The sequence below is a fragment of the Aquarana catesbeiana genome, linkage group LG05 (assembly GCF_042186555.1).
Source record: "Aquarana catesbeiana isolate 2022-GZ linkage group LG05, ASM4218655v1, whole genome shotgun sequence".
Lineage (NCBI taxonomy): Eukaryota > Metazoa > Chordata > Amphibia > Anura > Ranidae > Aquarana > Aquarana catesbeiana.
In genome coordinates this window covers 653,029,011-653,051,466 of record NC_133328.1, presented here as the reverse complement: position 1 = coordinate 653,051,466, position 22,456 = coordinate 653,029,011, and the positions used below count along the sequence as shown (strand labels likewise).

Sequence of the window (22,456 nt, the reverse complement as noted above, 5' to 3'; positions counted from 1 at the left end):
GATCAGACTTGGAGACCTTTCCAACCGAAAATCCACTGGGTTACTGGGTCTTGAGGATGGATCACTGGCCAAAGCTTGCACAGTTTGCAATTGAGCTACTGGCCTGTCCTGCATCCAGTGTTCTTTCGGAACGCACATTCAGTGCCGCTGGAGGCTTTGTAACCGATCACAGAGTGCGCCTGTCCACCGACTTGATCGGCTCACCTTCATAAAAATGAATCAGTCTTGGATCACCAGCTACCAAGCACCTGATGCTGATGTAACCGACTAATTTATTTATGAATGTGAGATCCCTTGAAGACTGCCTATGCTGATACTGAGTGACTATCCTGTTATGTCGAGTGACTATCCTATTCCTCCTCAATGTTCATGTTGATAGCTACTAAGAACATTTATGGTTCTGGGCACCAGTGCCTAAAGCCCAATTTTTCTGCCCCTGTTTAACAGGGGCGAATAATTACAATTTTTGCTGTAGCATTTTACAGCAGGGCTCGTTCCTGCACTCAACTAGAGTATCTGTGAGGGGTTGCAGTGTTGTGGCACCAGCACCAGTGCCTAAAGCCCAATTTTTCTGCCCCTGCTTAACAGGGGCGCTTAATTACAATTTTTAAATCTAATATTTCACAGCTGGGCTCATTCCTGCACTCAACAACAGAATCTGTGAGGGTTTACAGTGTTGTGGCACCAGCACCAGTGCCGAAAGCCTAATTTTTCTGCTCCTGTTTAACAGGGGCGTGTAATTACAATTCTTGATATAATATTTTACAGCAGGGCCCTTTCCAGCGCCCAAGAGTAACTGTGAGGGCTTACAGTGTTGTGGCAACACCACCAAAGGCCCAATTTTTCTGACCCTGTTCAACAGGGGCATGTAATTGCAATTCTTGAAATAATATTTCACAGCAGGGCCCGTTTCAGCGCCCAGCAAGAGTAACTGTGAGGGCTTATAGTGTTCTGGTACCACCAACACCTAAGGCCCAATTTTCTGCAGAGTATATAGGGCAGGCCCCTACTTTCAACCATCCGACTTACAAACAACTCCTACTTACAAACGGAGGGAGACAACAGGAAGTGAGAGGAAATCTACCCCTAGGAAGGGAAATTCTCTCCTGTAAGAGTTAATATGGGAAAAAGGTGTCTCCTCCACTGATTTATCACCAATCCTTGTTTCCCTTAAAAACCCCAAATTTTCAAAATCCAATTGTCATTGGGACAGAAAGTGAGGTGAAATCTTCTGAACAGGGGCACAGATAGCAAAACAAATGTTACAGGGGTGATAACCCTTCCCTATGTTTTCCAAAACGCTTTAAAATAGATTTTTTGGCTGGAGCTGCACTTACAAAATGTACCTGTTCCAAATTACAAACAGATTTTACATAAGAACAAATCTACAGTCCCTGTCTTGTTTGCACAGCCTGTATACTGCTGTTCAGAGTATAAAGGGCCTGGGGGCCCAATGCCTTTTCTTTTTTTAATTTGGGTGCGGGGTTCCCCTTAATATCCATACAAGACCCAAAGGGCCTGGTAATGGACTGGGGGGTACCCATGCTGTTTGTCTCACTGATTTTCATTCATATTCCCGGGACCCGACATTACATTAAAGCCGCAAGCAGTTTTAAATGACTTTTATTCCTTTAGAAATGTAATTTTGTGCAGGGACTGTTCTAAGCACGGGAAACACGTGCCACTTTACAGGCATACTATAGACACCCCCCGGTACCATATTTAAAGAAATATTTCACTTTTATTTTTTCACTTTAAGCATCATTAAAATCACTGCTCCCAGAAAAACGTCCTTTTTTAAAACTTTCTTTTGCATTGATACATATCCCCTGGGGCAGGACCCGGGTCCCCAAACCCATTTTAGGACAATAACTTGCATATTAGCCTTTAAAATTCGCACTTTTGATTTCTCAAGTTTGAGTCCCATAGACATTACCGGTGTTCGAATGTTCGCGCAAACTTTTGGTCTGTTCACATGTTCTGGATGAGAACCGAACCGGGGGGGTGTTCGGCCCATCCCTATTAGTGACAGGTACACTTTTTTGAAAACATTGGGGTCTATTAGACCCTAGATCTCTCATCTGACCACACCAAGATCAGTGAGATAAAATGCTTTCCCAATTTCCCAATGGCGCTGTTTACATCCGGTGAAATCTAAGTCATGAAATGCTTGTAGCTTCCGGTTTCGTTCTGCATTCTCTGGTTCCCTGTTCGGGCAGGAGAGCCCAAGAAAACCATGGAAGACGGTGGGAGGGGGGTCATTCCCTCCCACTGCTTGTAAAAGCAGTCTAGAGGCTAATTAGCCGCTAGGATTGCTTTTACATGAAAGACGACCACTGGCTGAAAAGAATGATACCAAGATGATCCATAAACCCGCAGGCATCATTCTGGTATAACCACTCAAACGTGCAGCAACATACCAGTACGTTGCTGGTCCTTGTTGGGCATATTTTGTAAACTTTTTTTTCATGCAGCCTGTGGGCTGAACAAAAAAAAGAGATTGATCGGTGGGTATGCCCACCATTAGAATACCTCCCTTCATCCACCCACTTCTAATGATGGACATACATGCACCGTTTTGTTTTTAACTGTGGTGGTGAAATCACCTCCTACAGCGCTGGAGTCACGGCTTTATGTATCGTGGGAGCAAATGCTGCTGCTGTCAAGATAAATAAATCAGTGCTGCAGCCAAATGGCATACCTGCTAAGCAAATGATGGTTAACAATAAAACAAAGTAACATTACAGTATAACAGTAAGACTTACCATACCTGCAAAGCAAATACAAAAAAAATAAAACATTTTTTAACGCAACCTGTGCCTAAAATATATATATATGCCGAAGCATGGGGGCATCTGCCCCAAAAGTTAGGAGCAAATCGCTCCGCCACTCCTGCTGCCCCCGTGCTTCGGCATATATGCTCTTTTTTTAACTGTGGTGGTGAAATCACCTCCAACAGCGCTGGAGTCACGGCTTTATGTATCGTGGGAGCAAACGCTGGTACTGTCAAGATAAATAAATCTGCGCTGCAGCTGAATGGCGTACCTGGAAACAAAAAAATGGTTAACAAGAAAACACAGTAAACATTAAAGTATAAAAAAATTACATACCTGAAAAGCAAACATGATAAAACATAATAACAATAAAACATTGCAGAATAGAATACAGTAAAAAACAGCAGAACAATAGAGAGAGAGAAAGAACAAAAAACGACAACTATTTTTGTTTTTTTATTTTATATTTTTTTTGTTTTTTTTTACACTTTTATTTGTAACTGTAACGGTTCCAGGTTTGGGTCTCTCAAAATGCGATGGCATCTTGGGAGACCCTGTGAAAGTGTGCCTAGTCTGTGCAATGCTGTACCCTACGCTAATACTCAACTAGTGTATGGTAGCGTTCAAAACATTCACCAATGCAAAGACCAGGATGGTCAGGACAGACACGACATATTCTTTGGGGGGCTTGTTGGGTAGGGGTACTCGGGAGGACATAAGGAAAATGCCTCCCATGCAGCCGGCTTACTGGATTTGGTTGGGGAAGGTGAGGTGGAGCACCGTCTGGAAACAGAAGGGCTCTGACGATCTCTTCCTGGAATTTAAGGAAGGATCCAGTCTGTCCTGAAGCTCTGTATAGCACATGAGCGTTCAGCAAAGCCAATTGAAATAAGTATACAGACACTTTCTTGTACCAGCATCTGGCCTTACGGGCAACTAGGTACGGCGCCAACAACTGGTCGTTGAGGTCCACCCCTCCCATATTAAGGTTATATTCGTGGACACAGAGCGGTTTCTCCACAACACCAGTCGCCGTAGGAATTTGGGTCGTCGTGTCTGCATGAAGGGAGGTAAGAACGAAAACATTCTTATTATCCCTCCACTTTACAGCGAGCAAATTATTACACTGCGAGCAGGCTCTCTCCCCCAACCTAAGACGGGAATCTACAAGCCTCTGGGGAAAGCCCCGGCGATTAGATTGCACAGTGCCACATGCGCCAATATGATAATCAAACAAGTGACTAAAAAGTGTCATGCTCGTGTAATAATTGTCCATGTACAAGTGGTACCCCTTTCCGAATAACGGTGACACCAAGTCCCACACAATCTTACCAGCGCTCCCTATGTAATCTGGGCAGTTCTCCGGCTCTACGGAACTATCTCTTCCCTCGTAAACCATAAAACTACATGTGAAGCCTGTGGCCCTGTCACAGAGCTTATACATCTTGACCCCGTATCTGGCATGCTTGCTGGGAAGGTACTGTTTGAATGACAAGTGGCCAGAAAACGTAATCAGGGACTCATCAAAGCAGACAACTTGATGGGGGGTAAACAAGTCTGCAAAACGTTGGTTGAAGTGGTTTACGAGGGGCCGAATTTTGTTGAGCCGATCGTATCCAGGGTCTCCACGAGGACGACAGAGTTCATTGTTGAAGTGCATGAACCGCAAGATCTGCTCGTATCGTGCCCTGGCCATGGAAGCAGAGAACACGGGTATATGGTGAATTGGGTCAGTGGACCAATATGACTGCAACTCACTCTTCTTAGTTACGCCCATGTTGAGGGAAAGGCCCAGAAAGATCTTAAATTTGGAAACCATAATTGGTTTCCAATCTCTGACAAGGGAGGACTGGGGATTAGCGGCGATGTATTGACCAGCATACAAATTGCTTTGGTCCACAATAGATCTATAGAGATCTTCGGTGAAAAACAGCGAATAAAAATCAAGTGATGTAAAATCAACTGTTTCCACCTGAATTCCGGGTTGGCCAGTGAATGGGGGAAGTACGGGTGCTGCAGAAGTGGTGGGTTCCCAATTAGGATTGGCAAATTCTGCAGGAAGGGCACTATGGGCTCAACAGGCCTGTCTTTGACTTCTTCTTGGTGGCAGCGGGACACTACATGTGCTTGCCACCTCACCAGCTTAAACTGCACTTATGGGACTCACCAAGTATTACTGCAGTGCTGGATGTACAACCAGGGTGTACTAGGCCGCTGGTGCTTGCCAGTTCACCAGAAGGATGAGCGGCACTAGTACCTCTCTGCTCCATACGAGAGCCCTGCGGTTCTTGCACCTCAACGACAGCAGAAGATTGGGGTCTGGTACGCCTGACCTTGGCAGGGGCCACAACTCCGTCGTCAGAGCTATCTGTCATGGAGCCGCTGTCTACAGCAGTGGTCATCAACCCTGTCCTCAGGGCCCACTAACAGGCCAGGTTTGCAAGATAACTGAAATATATCACAGGTGATATCATTTGCTGCTCAGTGATTGCAGTATTCTAGTCTGCATCTCCCCAAGGTAATACATAAAACCTGGGCTGTTAGTGGGCCCTGGGGACATGGTTGATGACCACTGGTCTACAGGATCGTATTCTGAGCCTGAATCTGACAGATGAGTGACTTCCTTTTCACTATCTGTCATGCTTGGAAACGTGTAGGCCTCTTCACTACTGTACCTTCAATTTGTCATTTTGGGCTCTAAATTTAGTGGTACACTAGTGAGACGCACAGGGAAAAAAGCTCCTGACTGTTAGTGACTGATTCAAACACTACCAACAAAACTGTTAGCATTCGCAGGGATCAGGCCTGACTCTGCGAACGTTGCAGTTATCAGAGATCTCACATGGGGGAGTGTCGGTCACATTTGTTCATTTATTTTTTTTAATAGACCTCTAAATGTTTGTGAAAGCTTCCACCACAAAATGTACTCAGCCAATGAAACGCAATGAATCCATTTCTATTTTTCTTGTTCTCTCTTTATTTGCAGAATGGACATGGTACAGTAAGATATGCGACTGGTAGACAATGAAACATCTTGAGAAAGGTCCAGTCACTGATTTCGGGAGAGCTTAGTACATCGTATTGAGGTGAGTCCAACAAAAGCTACATTGTTAGAGAACAGAAGACATTCGATGTCCAGAACACAAAGATAACCGATAACAATGTCTGCGAGTGAGGCAGAAAAAGGGGACCCCTTAGGTGCCCCAAATAGTGAGAAGCCAGGAGGGCCGACAGTTACAAGAAGAGGGTCACATTTGGAGTAGAAAGGAAGTGTAAGGTGTTAAAGCTTCGGTGAGCTGTAATAAAGGGTGGAATGTGTGAGAGAAGGCAGCCATTTTTATTTTTCTCCTGCTATTACTGGCCAACACGGTACAAGACTTCATCCATGTCTTTGGTGATCTCTGATCTCCTTATCAACTGATGAAGATCAGCCATGGAGTATATCTGAGGTGTATATCAGGGTGTGCTTCTTCCCCATATGAGAGCTGTGATGTCCAGCAACATTCACATAGAAGACATTTACCGCACTCAAGGCACTAATACACCTCAAGAGTTGTGTGGGATCCCTGATGTACAGGAAGACAGGACTTGAGTGAGAAACAATTCCCTCACTCAGGACAGGAAAGTGTCTTCTCCCCCGTGTGAGATCTCTGATGTGTGGAAAGACTGGACTTCACTGAAAAACATTTCCCGCACTCAGGACAGGAATACGGCTTCTCCCCCGTGTGAGATCTCTGATGTGTGTAAAGATTGTACTTCAATGAAAAACATTTTCCGCAATCAGGACAGGAATACGGCTTCTCCCCCGTGTGAGATCTCTGATGTATGTCTAGACTGGACTTCACTGAAAAACATTTCCCGCACTTAGGACAAGAATACGGCTTCTCCCCTGTGTGAGATCTCTGATGTATGTCTAGACTGGACTTCACTGAAAAACATTTCCCACACTTAGGACAGGAATACGGCTTCTCCCCTGTGTGACATCTCTGATGTCTGTCTAGACTGGACTTTACTGAAAAACATTTCCCGCACTTAGGACAGGAATACGGCTTCTCCCCCGTGTGACATCTCTGATGTTTGTAAAGACTGCACTTCTGTGAAAAACATTTCGCACACTCAGGACAGGAATACGGCTTCTCCCCTGTGTGAGACCTTTGATGCTTAGCAAGATCTGCTTTTGTTACACAACATTTTCCGCACTCAGGACAGGAATACGGCTTTACCACCATGTGATAACTCTGATGTGTGTAAAGATGGGACTTCAATGAAAAACATTTTCCGCACTCAGGACAGGAATACGGCTTCTCCCTCGTGTGAGTTCTTTTATGCACATTAAGTTTGGATTTAGAAGGAAAACACTTCCCGCACTCAGTACAGGAAAGCCTCTTATCTGTTGGAAGGACGGCACCGTCCCTCACAGTCTGAGGTTCCTCAGGATAAGAGGAATACGATGGTCCATCTACACTGTGTGGTGCCGGATGGACATTTGAGGTAGTCGGGTTTTCTCCTGGACTATACTGTGTGATGTCCTCATCTTCTACTTTACAGTCTGGAGACAAAGTGAGACAATCCTCTGAGGTTTTCCTCATCTCCCGTCCATCTACTAAAATAGAAATAAAAAAATTATTACTAGACATGAACAGATTGGTTCCCCTAAACCAGGACTCCGCCCACATCAGGCAGCTTTGTCTCTGAGGATCTTACGATTCCCCCCTTAAGGTAACTAGTAAATGGGTCCTCTGACTCCTACCAGATCATTTCTTTATTCATGGACCTTAGTCAGAGAGTGAGGAAACAACGAGAACTGTCTTTTATAGGAGTGACAGTGATGAAGGGATTATAGGACGAGTGTCCCCTCCCCCTCTATCACTCATTGTCACCTTCCCAACACAAGAAGTCCTGCACTTCCTTATTTAGTCCATGATTTAGTCATGAATAACAGCGGGGCTGAGCCCCACCAGAGGTCAGAGAGTGAGAATTGGGGAGAACAACCAAAATGAAGACTGGACTGATCTTGAAGACCACCATCATTGGGTTACTGACTCCTCCCTCATTATCACTTTCTGTTTAAGGTTCCAAAGTATGAGGATGTTATCATATTATTATCACCATGTAAAAGTCTGTGCTCCAAACAAATCATCAGATATCAAATGTGCAGCTGGTAGAAAATGGGTGTAAGAAAAGAGAATACATATTATTTCCGGGATCTAATCATGTCAGACTATGAATAGGTCAGCTCCATCCCTCTGATCCGCACAGGACAACCCCCTGCTTAAATAAAAGGAGGGCCTCCCTATATCCCCATGTTCCTTTTTTGTCCTCGCTCCAGGGACAGCAATCCTGCTACTAATAAGTGAAAATCCCTACCTCTCATACCTGGTTTGACCTCTCCAGGTGGAAGGCTCCTGGACAGAGGTAAATCTTTTCCTGCAGAAGTGCCCTGGTGCCCGGGCAGATAAGTGCAGCCTAAATGGTGCTTCTGACGGTCCGTGGTGAGTGGTGGCATGGCTTTTTTCCCCAATTCTCCTCTCCTTGCTGGGTGTTGGTGGGGTTCTGGGACCAGGGGAGAGCAGTTTCCTGGGTCTGTTCCCTGCCCTGTTGCAATATGGTGGCGGTGACACTTCCGGCAGAGATGTCCTCACTTCCGGGAGGGCGGAGTGCCATTTTCCAGAGTGCCAGACGCTGCCTAGTGTAGGTTCCACCCTGGGGGTGGGAGTTTCCACTCAAATAGGAGGAAGGTCAGCTATCTATAGGGGACATGCTGTATATGCAGCCAACCACAGGTAAGTGAGTTTCTTGCCAGCAGCCGCGTGGTTGCGCTGCCTATAAGGGTGGTGGGGATGAATAGCCATGCTGACCCCTTCTTTATGTTAGCAAAGGAGTTTACAATGAGTTCTCCAAGACCTGAAGGTGAGGCACGAAGATCGGACTCCTCCAGATAGGGAGAAGGCTTGATGACGATTGCACCCCTTTTGTTTTTCTTGTAGAAAAGAGTGCTAAGACCTATTTTTTTCCTTTTACCTGCAGGGGAAAGGAGCACAAGGGAGGAAAATATAAATCAAAGTCCAGGCATTCATCACCAGGAACTTCTGGTCACCATTCTTCCTCTCGGCGAGAAACTGGCCATGATTCAGGAAGCTCCAGAAGGGTGCGCTCTCGGTCTCCAGTTCATCATCCTTCAGGATCTGCTAGGTGTTCTGCCACAAAGCCAGCTGCAGGGGTCTGCTGGTAATGCGGTTCGCCTGCCATTGCCTCAAAATTGGTGTGTGAAGCAGCACAAGACAGAGTGGCAGAGTCTCAGCAGATGCAGGAGTACATCTGTCGGGCAGTGGCAGAGGGCCCTAAAGAGGTCTCAGTAAAGCCATCTTCAAGGGGACTAGGTCCCTTGACTGAGACTCAGGATGTATCACCACCACCAGAACATGACCAGGGGGAGGCAGAGTCATCTCCAGAAGAGGAGGATCAGGAGGAGTCATATGCCTTTTGTCACGGCTGTGAAGCAGGCGGTCGCCTGGGAGGAAGAGCCATCTTATCCTTCACAGAAGATAAGGAAGTATTTTCCTAATTTAAAGAAGGTGTTGCCTAATTTTCCTGTTATGCATGAGATCCAGGAATTGATGGAGGAGTGGCCGAAACCAGACAAGACAACACAAGTCTCCAGAATAGGATTGCAAAACTCTACCTGTTCCGAGGACTCGGAGATATGGGAGAGTGCTCCAAGGGTAGATGTATCTCTCCAGAGATTGGAACGGCATGTGACACTGCTGCTTGATGATTCTGTTGCATTCTGTGATGTAATGGACAGAAGGTTGGATGCAGAGCTCAAAACAGTCTACCTCTCAGCAAGGGCAGCCTGTAAGACTACAGCAGCCTTCATGTCAGTGGCCAGAGCTTTAACAGCTTGGATGTTGCAGTTAAAGGAGTTGGAGAGTGGGCAAGAGTCTTTCCTTTCAACATTAGCAGACCTTAAATCAGCAGCAGATTATGTGGCTGAAGCAGCCGGTGGACCTTGTTCGGTTGTCGGCCAGAGTGATGGCGCATTCTGTGGCAGCCAAAATGGCTCTGTGATTGAAACACTGGACGGCAGATAGTGCATCTAAACAGGGCCTATGCTCAGTGCCGTATGTCGGTAAGGTCTTGTTTGGCAAGACTCTGGAAGAGGCCATCCAGCGTGTAACAGGTGGAAAGTCGGGTCTTATCCCGCAAGAAAGGAGGAAGAGGCAGCAGACCTTTCATCCCACTGGGAGATCAAGGGGACAGTTCCAAGAGGCAAGGTCTTATCGGCCCGGAAGGGAGTTCCTGCGACAGCCCTGATGGGTTTCCCAATCTGCTAACAAAGGTCAGAAGCCCAAGTTTACCCAAGGTGCAAAGACTACAGAGGGATATTTCTGAAGGTCGGCCCGCCCAGTGGTGAGAAACAGATATCGGCTAGAATGGGAACACCATCCTCCGGGAATCATTTTGTAAAAACTCACTTGCCCTCCAGGAAGGTAGAGAGGAACACACTAGAGGCCTACATTCAAGATCTTTTGAGTGTGGGAGCAGTTGTGTCAGTTCAACAAAAGCCAGCTGATTACCTCACAAAGGTTGGAATATCTCGGGGTCTTATTCGACACAGGGGTGGGAAAAGTGTTCCTTCCGAAGAAGATATCCCTCTTAACCTCGACAGTCCGAGCTCTGAAGATGAATTTTTCAGTATCAGCGAGGCATTGTATGAGGGTCTTGGGGCTGATGAACGCAGCAGTGCCCACAGTGGCTTGGACACAATGGCATCTCAGACACCTTCAGTTTGCTTTCCTCCAGCACTGGGACAGAAGTTCTCTATGTCAGCAAATAGTGCTGCCCCATTTTGTCAAGCAAGCTCTGACATGGTGGACTAAACCATCCAACCTGAAGCAAAGCCTTCCGCTTTTAGTCACACAAGTGATCACACTTACTTCCGACGCGAGTCTAAAGGGTTGGGGAGCGCACTGTCAGGACCAGATGCCCCAAGGAAGATGGGAAGGAGTGATTCCTCATTCCTCCAATTGTCTGGAGTTGATGGCAGCACAAGAACCTTTGCTGGCTTTAGTGCCATTACTTCAGGGCCGTCATGCGAGGATTCTAATAGATAACAGAATGGCAGTAGCACATGTCCAATCAGAGAGGAACAAGGAGTCTACCTCTTCTGCAGATTGTAGCGCAGATCTTTCATTGGGCAGAGGGGAGTCTGTTGTTCTTGTCAGCCTCTTACCTTCCGGGGGTACAGAATACAAGAGCAGACACCTTAAGCAGACACTTTCTGGATCAGAACGAACGGATGTTGAATCCGAAGTTTCTCCTACGACTATTCGCTCAGTGGGGCACACCAGAGGTGCACTTAATGGTTTCTCAATGTCCAGTTGCCAGTGTTTTTCCTCCAGGTTCTTCCATCACAGAGCCAGGGGTCAAAATGCGCTGTCAAGATGCGCTGAAATTTCCAGATGGTATATGTTTTTCCCCCAACTTCCTTAATCCTTAAGACGCTACTCCAAAATTCGTCAGGAGGATGTGATGGCCATTGTGATCGCCCCATTCTGGCCCAACTGTCCATGGCTCCCGCTGCTAAAGCAGTTACTGATAGCTCCACGGGTGGCACTTCCAAAGGTCAGAGATCTTCTTCTCCAGGGCGGCATGCTGCACTCCAATGTGGCTCGGCTCAATTTGACGGCTTGGCTATTGTAAGGCACAGGCTTTCCCAGCTGGGCATAACAGAGGGGTTCAAAAGACATTGCAGAGATCTTGGAAAATATCATCAAACTCTACGTACTTCAGAGGGTGGAAAAAGTTCTTTGAGGTAACAGCAGTTAATCAGTTCAATCCTGAGTCTCCTTCACAGAACAATGTCTTGGAGTTCTTGCAGTCAGCTCTAGACAAAGGACTTAGCTACAATACAGTCAGGGTCCAGCTGTTGGTCATTTCAGCTTTAACAGGAGTTCGTTGGGCAGAAGATCCTTTGGTAGCACGTTTTATACGGGCAGCCCCAAAGCTGAGGCCTCCAATTAGACCTTTTTTTTCCAAAATGGGATCTGCCGCTAGTTCTTTGAGCATTATTGAGAGAGCTCTTCTGGCCGGATGAAGACATCTTGTTATTCTTCATGACCTTGAAGGCGGTCTTTTAAAAGAGCAACAACAACGGTCAGGCGTGTTTCAGAAATCCAAGCTTTTTCAGCTAGATCAGGACAGAGTGATTCTTGGGCCAGTGCCGTCTTTTCTTCCGAAGGTGGCTTTTCCTTTTCATATAAATTGAGAAGTGGTGCTGCATTCATTGTCTTCAGTCTCGGAACAAGAAGATTGGTCAAGGGTGGATGTATTCCAGGTAATTTCTACGTACATTTCTGAGCAGAACGGAAGAGTTCAGAGTAGTGGATAACTTGTTCATCCTACCAGTAGGCCCTAGGAAAGGTCAAGTGGCCTCACCTAGAATCCTTTCCTCGTAGATAGTCCAGATCATAAAACGAGCATATGCAGCTTCAGGTCTCTCCGTCCAGAGGAGGTTTGGGTACATTCGATAAAAGCTTCATGGGCAAGTCATGCCAGGGTTCCGGCAGAAGTGGTATGTAAGGCTGCCAGCTGGAAGTCCCCTAACACTTTCATCGCCCATTACCGTTTGAATGTAATGTACGGTCCTTCACAGGCTTTGGGCACTTCGGTGGATGCTTCCACCCTTTCCGTTTGATGTACCCTTTGGGTAGAGCTCCAAAGGGATGGATGGGTAGAGCTCCAAAGGGATGAAGCTAAGGGGAAAATAATACTGGGAGTATGCTATAGGCCCTCTAACCTGAGGGAGGAAGTGGAGACGGATCTCCTATCACAAATTGGATTAGCAGCAAGGATGGGAAGTGTTATCATAATGGGGGATTTTAATTATCCAGACATAGACTGGGCGGAGGGAACCGCGCATTCATTTAAGGCTCGCCAGTTCCTTAATGTCTTGCAGGACAATTTTATGGGTCAGATGGTAGACGCACCAACTAGAAATAAAACATTACTGGATCTACTGATTACCAACAATAGAGACCTGATCACAGATGTGGAAATACGGGGCAATTTAGGTAACAGCGATCACAGGTCAATTAGTTTCAGTATAAATCACACAAATAGGAAACATAAAAAGAATACAAAGACACTGAATTTCAAAAGAGCCAACTTCCCTAAACTACAAACCTTGCTAAAAGGCATAAATTGGGATAAAATATTAGGAACAAAGAATACGGAGGAGAGATGGGTTTGCTTTAAGAGCATATTAAATAAGGGCATTAGCCAATGTATCCCATTGGGTAATAAATTTAAAAGAGCGAACAAAAATCCTGGATGGCTTAACTCCAATGTAAAAATGCATATAAAAGCAAAGGAGAAGGCCTTAAAAAAATACGAGGTTGAGGGATCATCCTCAGCATTCAGACTTTATAAAGAATGCAACAAGAAATGTAAGGGTGCAATTAGAACGGCTAATATAGAACATAAAAGACACATAGCGGAGGAGAGCAAAAAAAATCCCAAGAAATTCTTTAAGTATGTAAACAGTAAAAGGGAGGACAGACCATATTGGCCCCATAAAGAATGAGGAAGGACATCTGGTTACAAAGGATGGGGAGATGGCGAAGGTATTGAATTTATTCTTCTCCTCAGTCTTCACGAGTGAATCGGGGGGCTTCAGTAAGCAAACCTGCAGTGCTTATCCTCAGGACACAACACAGGAAGCACCTCCATGGTTAACAGAGGACAGAATTAAAATTAGACTTGAGAAACTTAACATTAATAAATCACCAGGACCAGATGGCTTGCATCCGAGGGTACTTAGGGAACTCAGTCAGGTGATTGCCAGACCGTTGTTCCTAATTTTTACTGACAGTCTATTGACTGGAATGGTACCAGCTGATTGGAGAAAAGCCAATGTAGCACCAATATTTAAAAAGGGCCCAAAAAACATCAGTGGGAATTACAGACCAGTTAGCCTAACATCAATAGTATGTAAAATCTTGGAGGGGATGATAAGGGACTATATACAAGATTTTTGTAATAAGAACGGTATCATTAGCAGTAATCAGCATGGATTCATGAAGAATCGTTCTTGCCAAACCAATCTACTAACCTTCTATGAGGAGGTGAGTTGCCATCTAGATAAAGGAAGGCCCGTAGACGTGGTGTATCTGGATTTTGCAAAAGCATTTGACACAGTTCCCCATAAACGTTTACTGTACAAAATAAGGTCCGTTGGCATGGACCATAGGGTGAGTACATGGATTGAAAACTGGCTACAAGGGCGAGTTCAGAGGGTGGTGATAAATGGGGAGTACTCGGAATGGTCAGGGGTGGGTAGTGGGGTCCCCCAGAGTTCTGTGCTGGGACCAATCCTATTTAATTTGTTCATAAATGACCTGGAGGATGGGATAAAATGTTCAATCTCTGTATTTGCAGACGATACTAAGCTAAGCAGGGCAATAACTTCTCCGCAGGATGTGGAAACCTTGCAAAAAGACCTGAACAAATGAATGGGGGAGGGGCAACTACATGGCAAATGAGGTTCAATGTAGAAAAATGTAAAATAATGCATTTGGGTGGCAAAAATCTGAATGCAATCTATACACTGGGGGGAGAACCTCTGGGGGGGTCTAGGATGGAAAAGGACCTGGGGGTCCTAGTAGATGATAGGCTCAGCAATGGCATGCAATGCCAAGCTGCTGCTAATAAAGCAAACAGAATATTGGCATTAAAAAGGGGATCAACTCCAGAGATAAAACGATAATTCTCCCGCTCTACAAGACTCTGGTCCGGCCGCACCTGGAGTATGCTGTCCAGTTCTGGGCACCAGTCCTCAGGAAGGATGTACTGGAAATGGAGCGAGTACAAAGAAGGGCAACAAAGCTAATAAAGGGTCTGGAGGATCTTAGTTATGAGGAAAGGTTGTGAGCTCTGAACTTATTCTCTCTGGAGAAGAGACGCTTGAGAGGGGATATGATTTCAATGTACAAATACCGGACTGGTGACCCCACAATATACAAATACCGGACTGGTGACCCCACAATATATAAATACCGGACTGGTGACCCCACAATATATAAATACCGGACTGGTGACCCCACAATACGGAGAAAACTTTTTCGCAGAAGAGAGTTTAACAAGACACGTGGCCACTCATTAAAATTAGAAGAAAAGAGGTTTAACCTTAAACTACGTAGAGGGTTCTTTACTGTAAGAGCAGCAAGGATGTGGAATTCCCTTCCACAGCCGGTGGTCTCAGCGGGGAGCATCAATAATTTCAAGAAACTATTAGATAATCACCTGAATGACCGCAACATACAGGGATATATAATGTAATACTGACATATAATCACACACATAGGTTGGACTTGATGGACTTGTGTCTTTTTTCAACCTCACCTACTATGTAACTATATTATTTCTTTTGCATTCAATCTGTGTGGTGTTTTATTTTTCGGTTTTTGATCCCGCCCTTTTCTTGTTTGAATGCTAGTTATTTCCTATTTGTAGGTTGACATGATTAGCTCCAGGAATACGGAAAATTGTTGCCATACTTACCGTAATTTTCCTTTCCTGGGAGCTCATCATGTCAGCCTAGGGTTTCCCTCCCTGGTGTTCCGTCGCGAGGAGTGTTAGGAACATGGGGGTATAGGGAGGTCCTCCTTTTATTTAAAGTGGATGTAAACCCATTACTCATGATTCTAAACTATTGCCATCATACTAAAGTATATATGTATACATCACCTGCATGTATCTCTACCTGTTAAAATTCACCCCTTCTTCACACGGAGCCCCGCATATCTCCGGATTCGATGGGTGGTTCTATGCTTCGGTGCTCAGTGGGTGGAGTCGTGACGTCACTAGACTCCCCGCCCACCTCTATACTCCCCTTGGCCAACCAGCATCACGAGGACGGACCTCGCGCTTGTTATGATGAGAAGTGCGTGCACAGGGGACACAGAGCACGTTCTGGGCAGAAGCAGAGCACGCTCACGGGCCCCCGTGACTCCTGCGCATGTAGAAGGACTTCCCTTACCCACACAAATGACTATTATTTATATTAGGAGCTGCTCGTTATAAGGCAAAAAACCCTGAAATGTGTGAAAAATAATTCATGAAAGCGCACTCTGTAGTGCCTTATAACGGGCAGCTCCTGCGCTTGTGCCACACTCTTAGAACACAGGCTGTAGTGGAGATTTCGGGATAGCTGTGAGAAGCTGTGAGAGGGGGATGGGGAGCTGGGTCTGCTCCTGCATGAGATAAGGAAATGAGCCGTCACGGGAAAGAAACCGGCACACATTTATCTGTGTGTAAAGAGAAGAGGATTAACTCTTTGTGACAAGACTGGGCACAGATGACATGACATCCTCTACTCTACCAGGTAGAAGTCTTCATTAAAAAAAAAAAAATGGGGTTTACATCCACTTTAAGCAGGAGGTTGTCTTGTGGGGGTCGGGGGTGGGGCTAACCCATTCGTAGGCTGACATGATGAGCTTCCAGGAAAGGAAAATTATGGTAAGAATGGAAACAATTTTCCGTAGTTTATAGGGGAGAGAGCAGAAGTCAGGAGTATGAAATGTACAACATATTGTATATATTGCAGTGGTCAGGGATTATATAATGTACACCATAGAGTATATTGTGCAGGTGTCAGAAGTATAAAATGTACAACAGAGAGTATATAGTGCAGGGGTCAGGAGTATGTCATGTACAGCATACAGTATAAAGACCAGGGGTCAGGAGTATGTAATGTACAACATACAGTATTGAAGGGGTCAGGAGTATGTAATATACAACATACAGTATTGAAGGGGTCAGGAGTATGTAATGTACAATATAGGTTATATAGTGCAGGGGTCAGGAGTATGTAATGTACAACATAGAGTACATATTGCAGGAGTCAGGAGTATGTAATGTACAATATCAGTAATCAGTGGCAACAGGCTGATATCACCCAGTCCTTGTCCCACTCTGGACCAATCAGTGAGCAGTATGGGCGGAGGAATCTATTTAGTGTTAATGATCCACCTGTACTGATCTCTGTGGGAGTGTCCTCCTCCATAAATGTCCCCGTTATTCCATCCTCCTCCATAGACTGCTGATCATCCTTCATATACGTCTCTTCTTCTTCTTCTTCTTTGACCTCGACTTTAGGATCTCTCAAGTTTCCACTCTGAATATATAATAAAAATGACATCAATGGTAACAATGCAGATAATGTACAGATCCTAATGATACTATCAGTGATTGTTCCTCATCTACCTGATGATGGTGAGGGATGGTGTGATCTTCCTGTGTGGAATCCCGGGAATACAGAGGACGGGGACATCTCTCTGGTGGGTTCCCATTACTGGATCCATCTGTAGGAAACACACACACTGACTGAATACATTGTTTCTATGTGTTTATCAGATGATGGGGGATCTAGGTGGACCCTCCGTACTGCTCTCTCCTTTACAATAAAGTCTCCTCTTACCCGGTGATGTGAGGGGCGGCTGATTGTCCATCATGACGTCCTTGTAGAGATCCTTGTGTCCTTCTAAATACTCCCACTCCTCCATGGAGAAATAGACAGTGACATCCTGACACCTTATAGGAACCTGACACACACAATGATACAGTCACCATCCAGACACATCCCTTGTCTGTTACTGGATAATGTCCCAGAATTCCCAGAATCCTCCTCACCTCTCCTGTCAGCAGCTCCATCATCTTCTTGGTGACTTCTAGAATCTTCTCCATGTTGTGTCTCTCAGGTTTTAGGGAGTCACATGGAGGCACTGTGATGGTCATATGATCACCTGACTTCACAAGAGGAAATCTCTGTATTGAGGAACCAATAGGAATATCATGTTAGACTCCCAGAATCCTACTCACTAGTTTAGTCAGGTCTATGTTTTATTGATAGAGATAAGAGTGATGTCATGTGACCTCCCAGAATCCTCCTCACCTCTCCGGTCAGGTCTATGTTTTATTAATAGAGATAAGAGTGATGTCATGTGACCTCCCAGAATCCTCCTCACCTCTCCGTTCAGGTCTGTATTTTATTAATAGAGATAAGAGTGATGTCATGTGACCTCCCAGAATCCTCCTCACCTCTCCGGTCAGGTCTGTATTTTATTAATAGAGATAAGAGTGATGTCATGTGACCTCCCAGAATCCTCCTCACCTCTCCGGTCAGGTCTGTATTTTATTAATAGAGATAAGAGTGATGTCATGTGACCTCCCAGAATCCTCCTCACCTCTCCGGTCAGGTCTGTGTTTTATTAATAGAGATAAGAGTGATGTCATGTGACCTCCCAGAATCCTCCTCACCTCTCTGGTCAGGTCTGTATTATTAATAGAGATAAGAGTGATGTCATGTGACCTCCCAGAATCCTCCTCACCTCTCCGGTCAGGTCTGTGTTTTATTGATAGAGATAAGAGTGATGTCATGTGACCTCCCAGAATCCTCCTCACCTCTCCGGTCAGGTCTGTGTTTTATTGATAGAGATAAGAGTGATGTCATGTGACCTCCCAGAATCCTCCTCACCTCTCCGGTCAGGTCTGTGTTTTATTAATAGAGATAAGGGTGATGTCATGTGACCTCCCAGAATCCTCCTCACCTCTCCGGTCAGGTCTGTGTTTTATTGATAGAGATAAGGGTGATGTCATGTGACCTCCCAGAATCCTCCTCACCTCTCCGGTCAGGTCTGTGTTTTATTGATAGAGATAAGGGTGATGTCATGTGACCTCCCAGAATCCTCCTCACCTCTCCGGTCAGGTCTGTGTTTTATTGATAGAGATAAGAGTGATGTCATGTGACCTCCCAGAATCCTCCTCACCTCTCCGGTCAGGTCTGTGTTTTATTGATAGAGATAAGAGTGATGTCATGTGACCTCCCAGAATCCTCCTCACCTCTCCGGTCAGGTCTGTGTTTTATTGATAGAGATAAGGGTGATGTCATGTGACCTCCCAGAATCCTCCTCACCTCTCCGGTCAGCAGGTAGATGATCTCCAGGGTGAGGTTTAGTATCTTCTCAGTCCTGTGACTCCGGTCCTCCTCCATCCTCATTGGTGCCGTCATTTGATCTATACAAGTCTCTTTGTAGACGGATAACTTTGGGAAATGAAAGTAGTATGTAGTACGGCTACAATCACATCAAGGAAATGAAAGTAAGAATTATTTGGATGGTATTGATCACACAATAAAAGGATGTGGATGTGAGGGGAGGAGGATTGGGGGGGGGGTTGCTGTACATTGAAGGACTACTACCCCCATGGGAACACATTTAGTTTGAACTGTTTAGTGTTGTCAGGACTATTGGCGTTAAAAAGAATTCCTAAGGCCTTTATATCATTTATTATTCATATATATTTTATGAACAACTCAGAGGCCATGTTGATACATTTTTTTTCTAAGAAACTCTAAGGCCCCTTGTATATCAGCCTGAGTTGTAAATGATGAATCCTCATCAGTTAATCAGTTAAGGCATTAGCCAAGGAGGCCCAATGTTATTGTCTAAGGAATGTAAGTAGAAGAGACATATTAACCAATTATGGTTTTACGAAACTTTGTATTATTTACTGCATAAATAATCATATTAAACAATAATCCCCAATATATATAAGTTCATTATATTGAAGTAATTATATGCATGATTAAGTGAACAATTTTACATATATTGGTTTATGTATTTTAATAATAATTTCTCTTTCAGAATATATTCATAATGTATTGTTTAGGTATTCATAAACCATTAATGCATATATATTATTATGATAAGGGTTACAAATATGGAATCCTATGAAAAGTTTAAGAGTATAGAAATTATACTGATGTAAAATCCTTGTATTTTGAATAACCGGGAGGTTTTTCTGGTGCCATGACTTAGCTTTCAAGGTATGCGAGAAGTTAAGTTAATGACCTTTTCCAGACAGTCTCACAACCGTATTTCTGAGTTTTAGACGCAATGTCTGGAGAGTATGACAGAATATAGACAGTTCTAAATATTTAATAGTTTCTGTTAAGTCAATGGTCATTCATAAATCGAATTGGACATGGAAAAAAATAACATTTAAACAATATAATTTGTATCCTATACTGCCCAAACTGAAAACTATGTGTAAGGACACTACAATTTCCCTAGAAGGGTTGTACAGGAAATGACGTGTGTTTTGACGTCTCTTGTGACGTGAAAGGCATTTCCACACCCACATTCTAGAGCAGGGGTGTCAAACTCAATTTCATCGTGGGCCACATCAGCATTATGACTGTCCTTAAAAGGGTCTTGTATGGGTATTAAGGGGAACCCTGCACCCAAATTAAAAAAAGAAAAAGCATTGGGCCCCCAGGCCCTATATACTCTGAACAGCAGTATACAGGTGGTGCAAACAGGACAGGGACTGTAGGTTTGTTCTTATGTAGAATCTGTTTGTAATTTTGAACTGGTACATTTTGTAAGTGTAGCTCCAGCCAAAAAATCTTTTTTAAAGCTTTTTGGAAAACATAGGGAAGGGTTATCACCCCTGTAACATTTGTTTTGCTGTCTGTGCTCCTGTTCAGAAGATTTCACCTCACTTTCTGTCCCAATGACAATTGGATTTTGAAAATTTGGGGTTTTTAGTGAAACAAGGATTGGAAAGCATCAGTGGAGAGGAGACACGTTTTTCCCATATTAACTCTTACAGGAGAGAATTTCCCTTCCTAGGGGTAGATTTCCTGTCACTTCCTGTTGTCTCCTTCCGTTTGTAAGTAGGAGTCGTTTGTAAGTTGGATGTTTGAAAGTAGGGGCCTGCCCTATATACTCTGCAGAAATTGGTATATATACAAATACGTGCCAGCGCACAGGTCCAATGAAAATGCCATATAAAATGCCGTTCAATATTCTACAAGCTAAGAATAGAGGCAAGGTTATAGCTGCTAAAAATTGTTATAAGTAGTCCATAGCAATTAACACTGTGGTAAAAGAACTGTAAGAACTTAAATGTCTCTATGGGAAGACCAGCGCTGAGGGCAAGCTTTCCAGATGAGCGAAGTCACTTCTCTAGTAAACATGAGAAAAAAACGAAAGAAAAGCGCCTCTGAGTGCAGGTATTTAATAATAACAATTTGCAAGTTATCCACACAAGCAAGTAAGGAGAAACCAGCTACGAAAGGGAACAGCTCCTGGATCAGCCCCACCGTCCATGGCGTGGATACAGCAGAGTGAGTCTGAAGGGATGGTCGCGGTCCCCCGCAAGGAGAGAGCAAACCGCTGCACTAGATGGATGTTCCGTAATCCAACGAGGGCGCTCGTGGGCGTGTGACGTCACCGGAGAGGACCACAACACGTTTCAGAGCATGCGCGACTGCGCTCACGAGCACCCTCATTGGATTACGGAACGTCCATCTAGCGCAGCGGCTTGCTCTCTCTTTGCGGGGGACCGCGGCCATCCCTTCAGACTCACTCTGCTGTATCCACACTATGGACGCCAGGAGTGATCCAGGAGCTGTTCCCTTTCGTAGCTGGTTTCTCCTTACTTGCTTGTAAGTGTGGATAACTTGCAAATTGTTATTATTAAATACCTGCACTCAGAGGCGCTTTTCTTTCGTTTTTTTCTACAGAAATTGGGGCCTTAGGTGTTGGTGTTGCCACAACACTGTAAGCCCTCACAGTTACTCTTGGTGGGCGCTGGAACGGGCCCTGCTGTGAAATATTATATCAAGAATTTGATAATTTGGTAATTACATGCCCCTGTTGAACAGGGTCAGAAAAATTGAGCTTTAGGCACTGGTGCCACAACACTGTAACCCCTCACAGATTCTGTTGTTGAGTGCAGGAACGAGCCCTTCTGCGAAATATTAGATTTAAAAATTGTAATTACGCACCCCTGTTAAAAAGGGGCAGAAAAATGGGTTTTAGGCACTGGTGCCACAACACTGCAGCACCTCACAGATACTCTAGTTGAGTGCAGGAACGAGCCCTGCTGCAAAATATCATAGCAAAAATTGTATTTACATGCCCCTGTTAAACAAGAGCAGAAAATTTTTTAGGCACTGGTGCTGGTGCCACAACACTGTAACCCCTCACAGATTCTGTTGTTGAGTGCAGGAATGAGCCCTGCTGCGAAATATTAGATTTAAAAATTGTAATTATGCGCCCTGTTAAACAGGGGCAGAGAAATTGGGCTTTAGGCACTGGTGCTGGTGCCACAACACTGCAACACCTCACAGATACTAGTGCAGGAATGAGCCCTGCTGCAAAATATTACAGAAAAAAATTGTAATTACACGCTCCTGTTAAACAGGAGCAGAAAAATTAGGCTTTAGACACTGGTGCTGGTGCCACAACACTGCAACACCTCACAGATACTCTAGTTGAGTGCAGGAACGAGCCCTGCTGCAATATATTACAGAAAAAATTGAAAATACACGCTCCTGTTGAACAGGAGCAGAAAAATTGGGCTTTAGGCACTGGTGCCACAACACTGTAACCCCTCACAGATTCTGTTGTTGAGTGCAGGAACGAGCCCTGCTGCAAAATATTAGATTTAAAAATTGTAATTACACGCCCCTGTTAAACGGGGGCAGAAAAACTGGGTTTTAGGCACTGGTGCTGGTGCCCAGAACCAAAAATGTTCTTAGAAGCTATCAACATGAACATTGAGGAGGAATAGGATAGTCACTCAGCATAACAGGATAGTCAGTCAGCATCAGC

General features: G+C 44.7%; 2 protein-coding genes across 2 annotated transcripts in view; both read right to left on the bottom strand.

Annotated features, from left to right (window-relative positions):
* Positions 1-4,943: 4,943 nt before the first annotated feature.
* LOC141145716 (uncharacterized) overlaps positions 4,944-22,456 on the bottom strand; it is a 120,279-nt gene continuing 102,766 nt past the window's right edge. Inside the window, exon 9 of the mRNA XM_073632598.1 lies at positions 4,944-7,157. Within this exon, the coding sequence (XP_073488699.1) occupies positions 6,383-7,157 (775 nt within the window). The 3' untranslated portion in view covers positions 4,944-6,382. The remainder of the gene's footprint in view (positions 7,158-22,456) is intronic.
* Positions 16,454-18,925, bottom strand: LOC141145715 (uncharacterized). Its single transcript, XM_073632597.1, has 5 exons — positions 18,748-18,925; positions 17,466-17,600; positions 17,254-17,377; positions 17,040-17,137; positions 16,454-16,950 (listed from the first exon to the last, which is right to left on the bottom strand). The coding sequence occupies exons 1-5, from the start codon at positions 18,841-18,843 to the stop codon at positions 16,708-16,710; spliced, it is 696 nt and encodes a 231-aa protein (XP_073488698.1). The 5' UTR covers positions 18,844-18,925; the 3' UTR covers positions 16,454-16,707.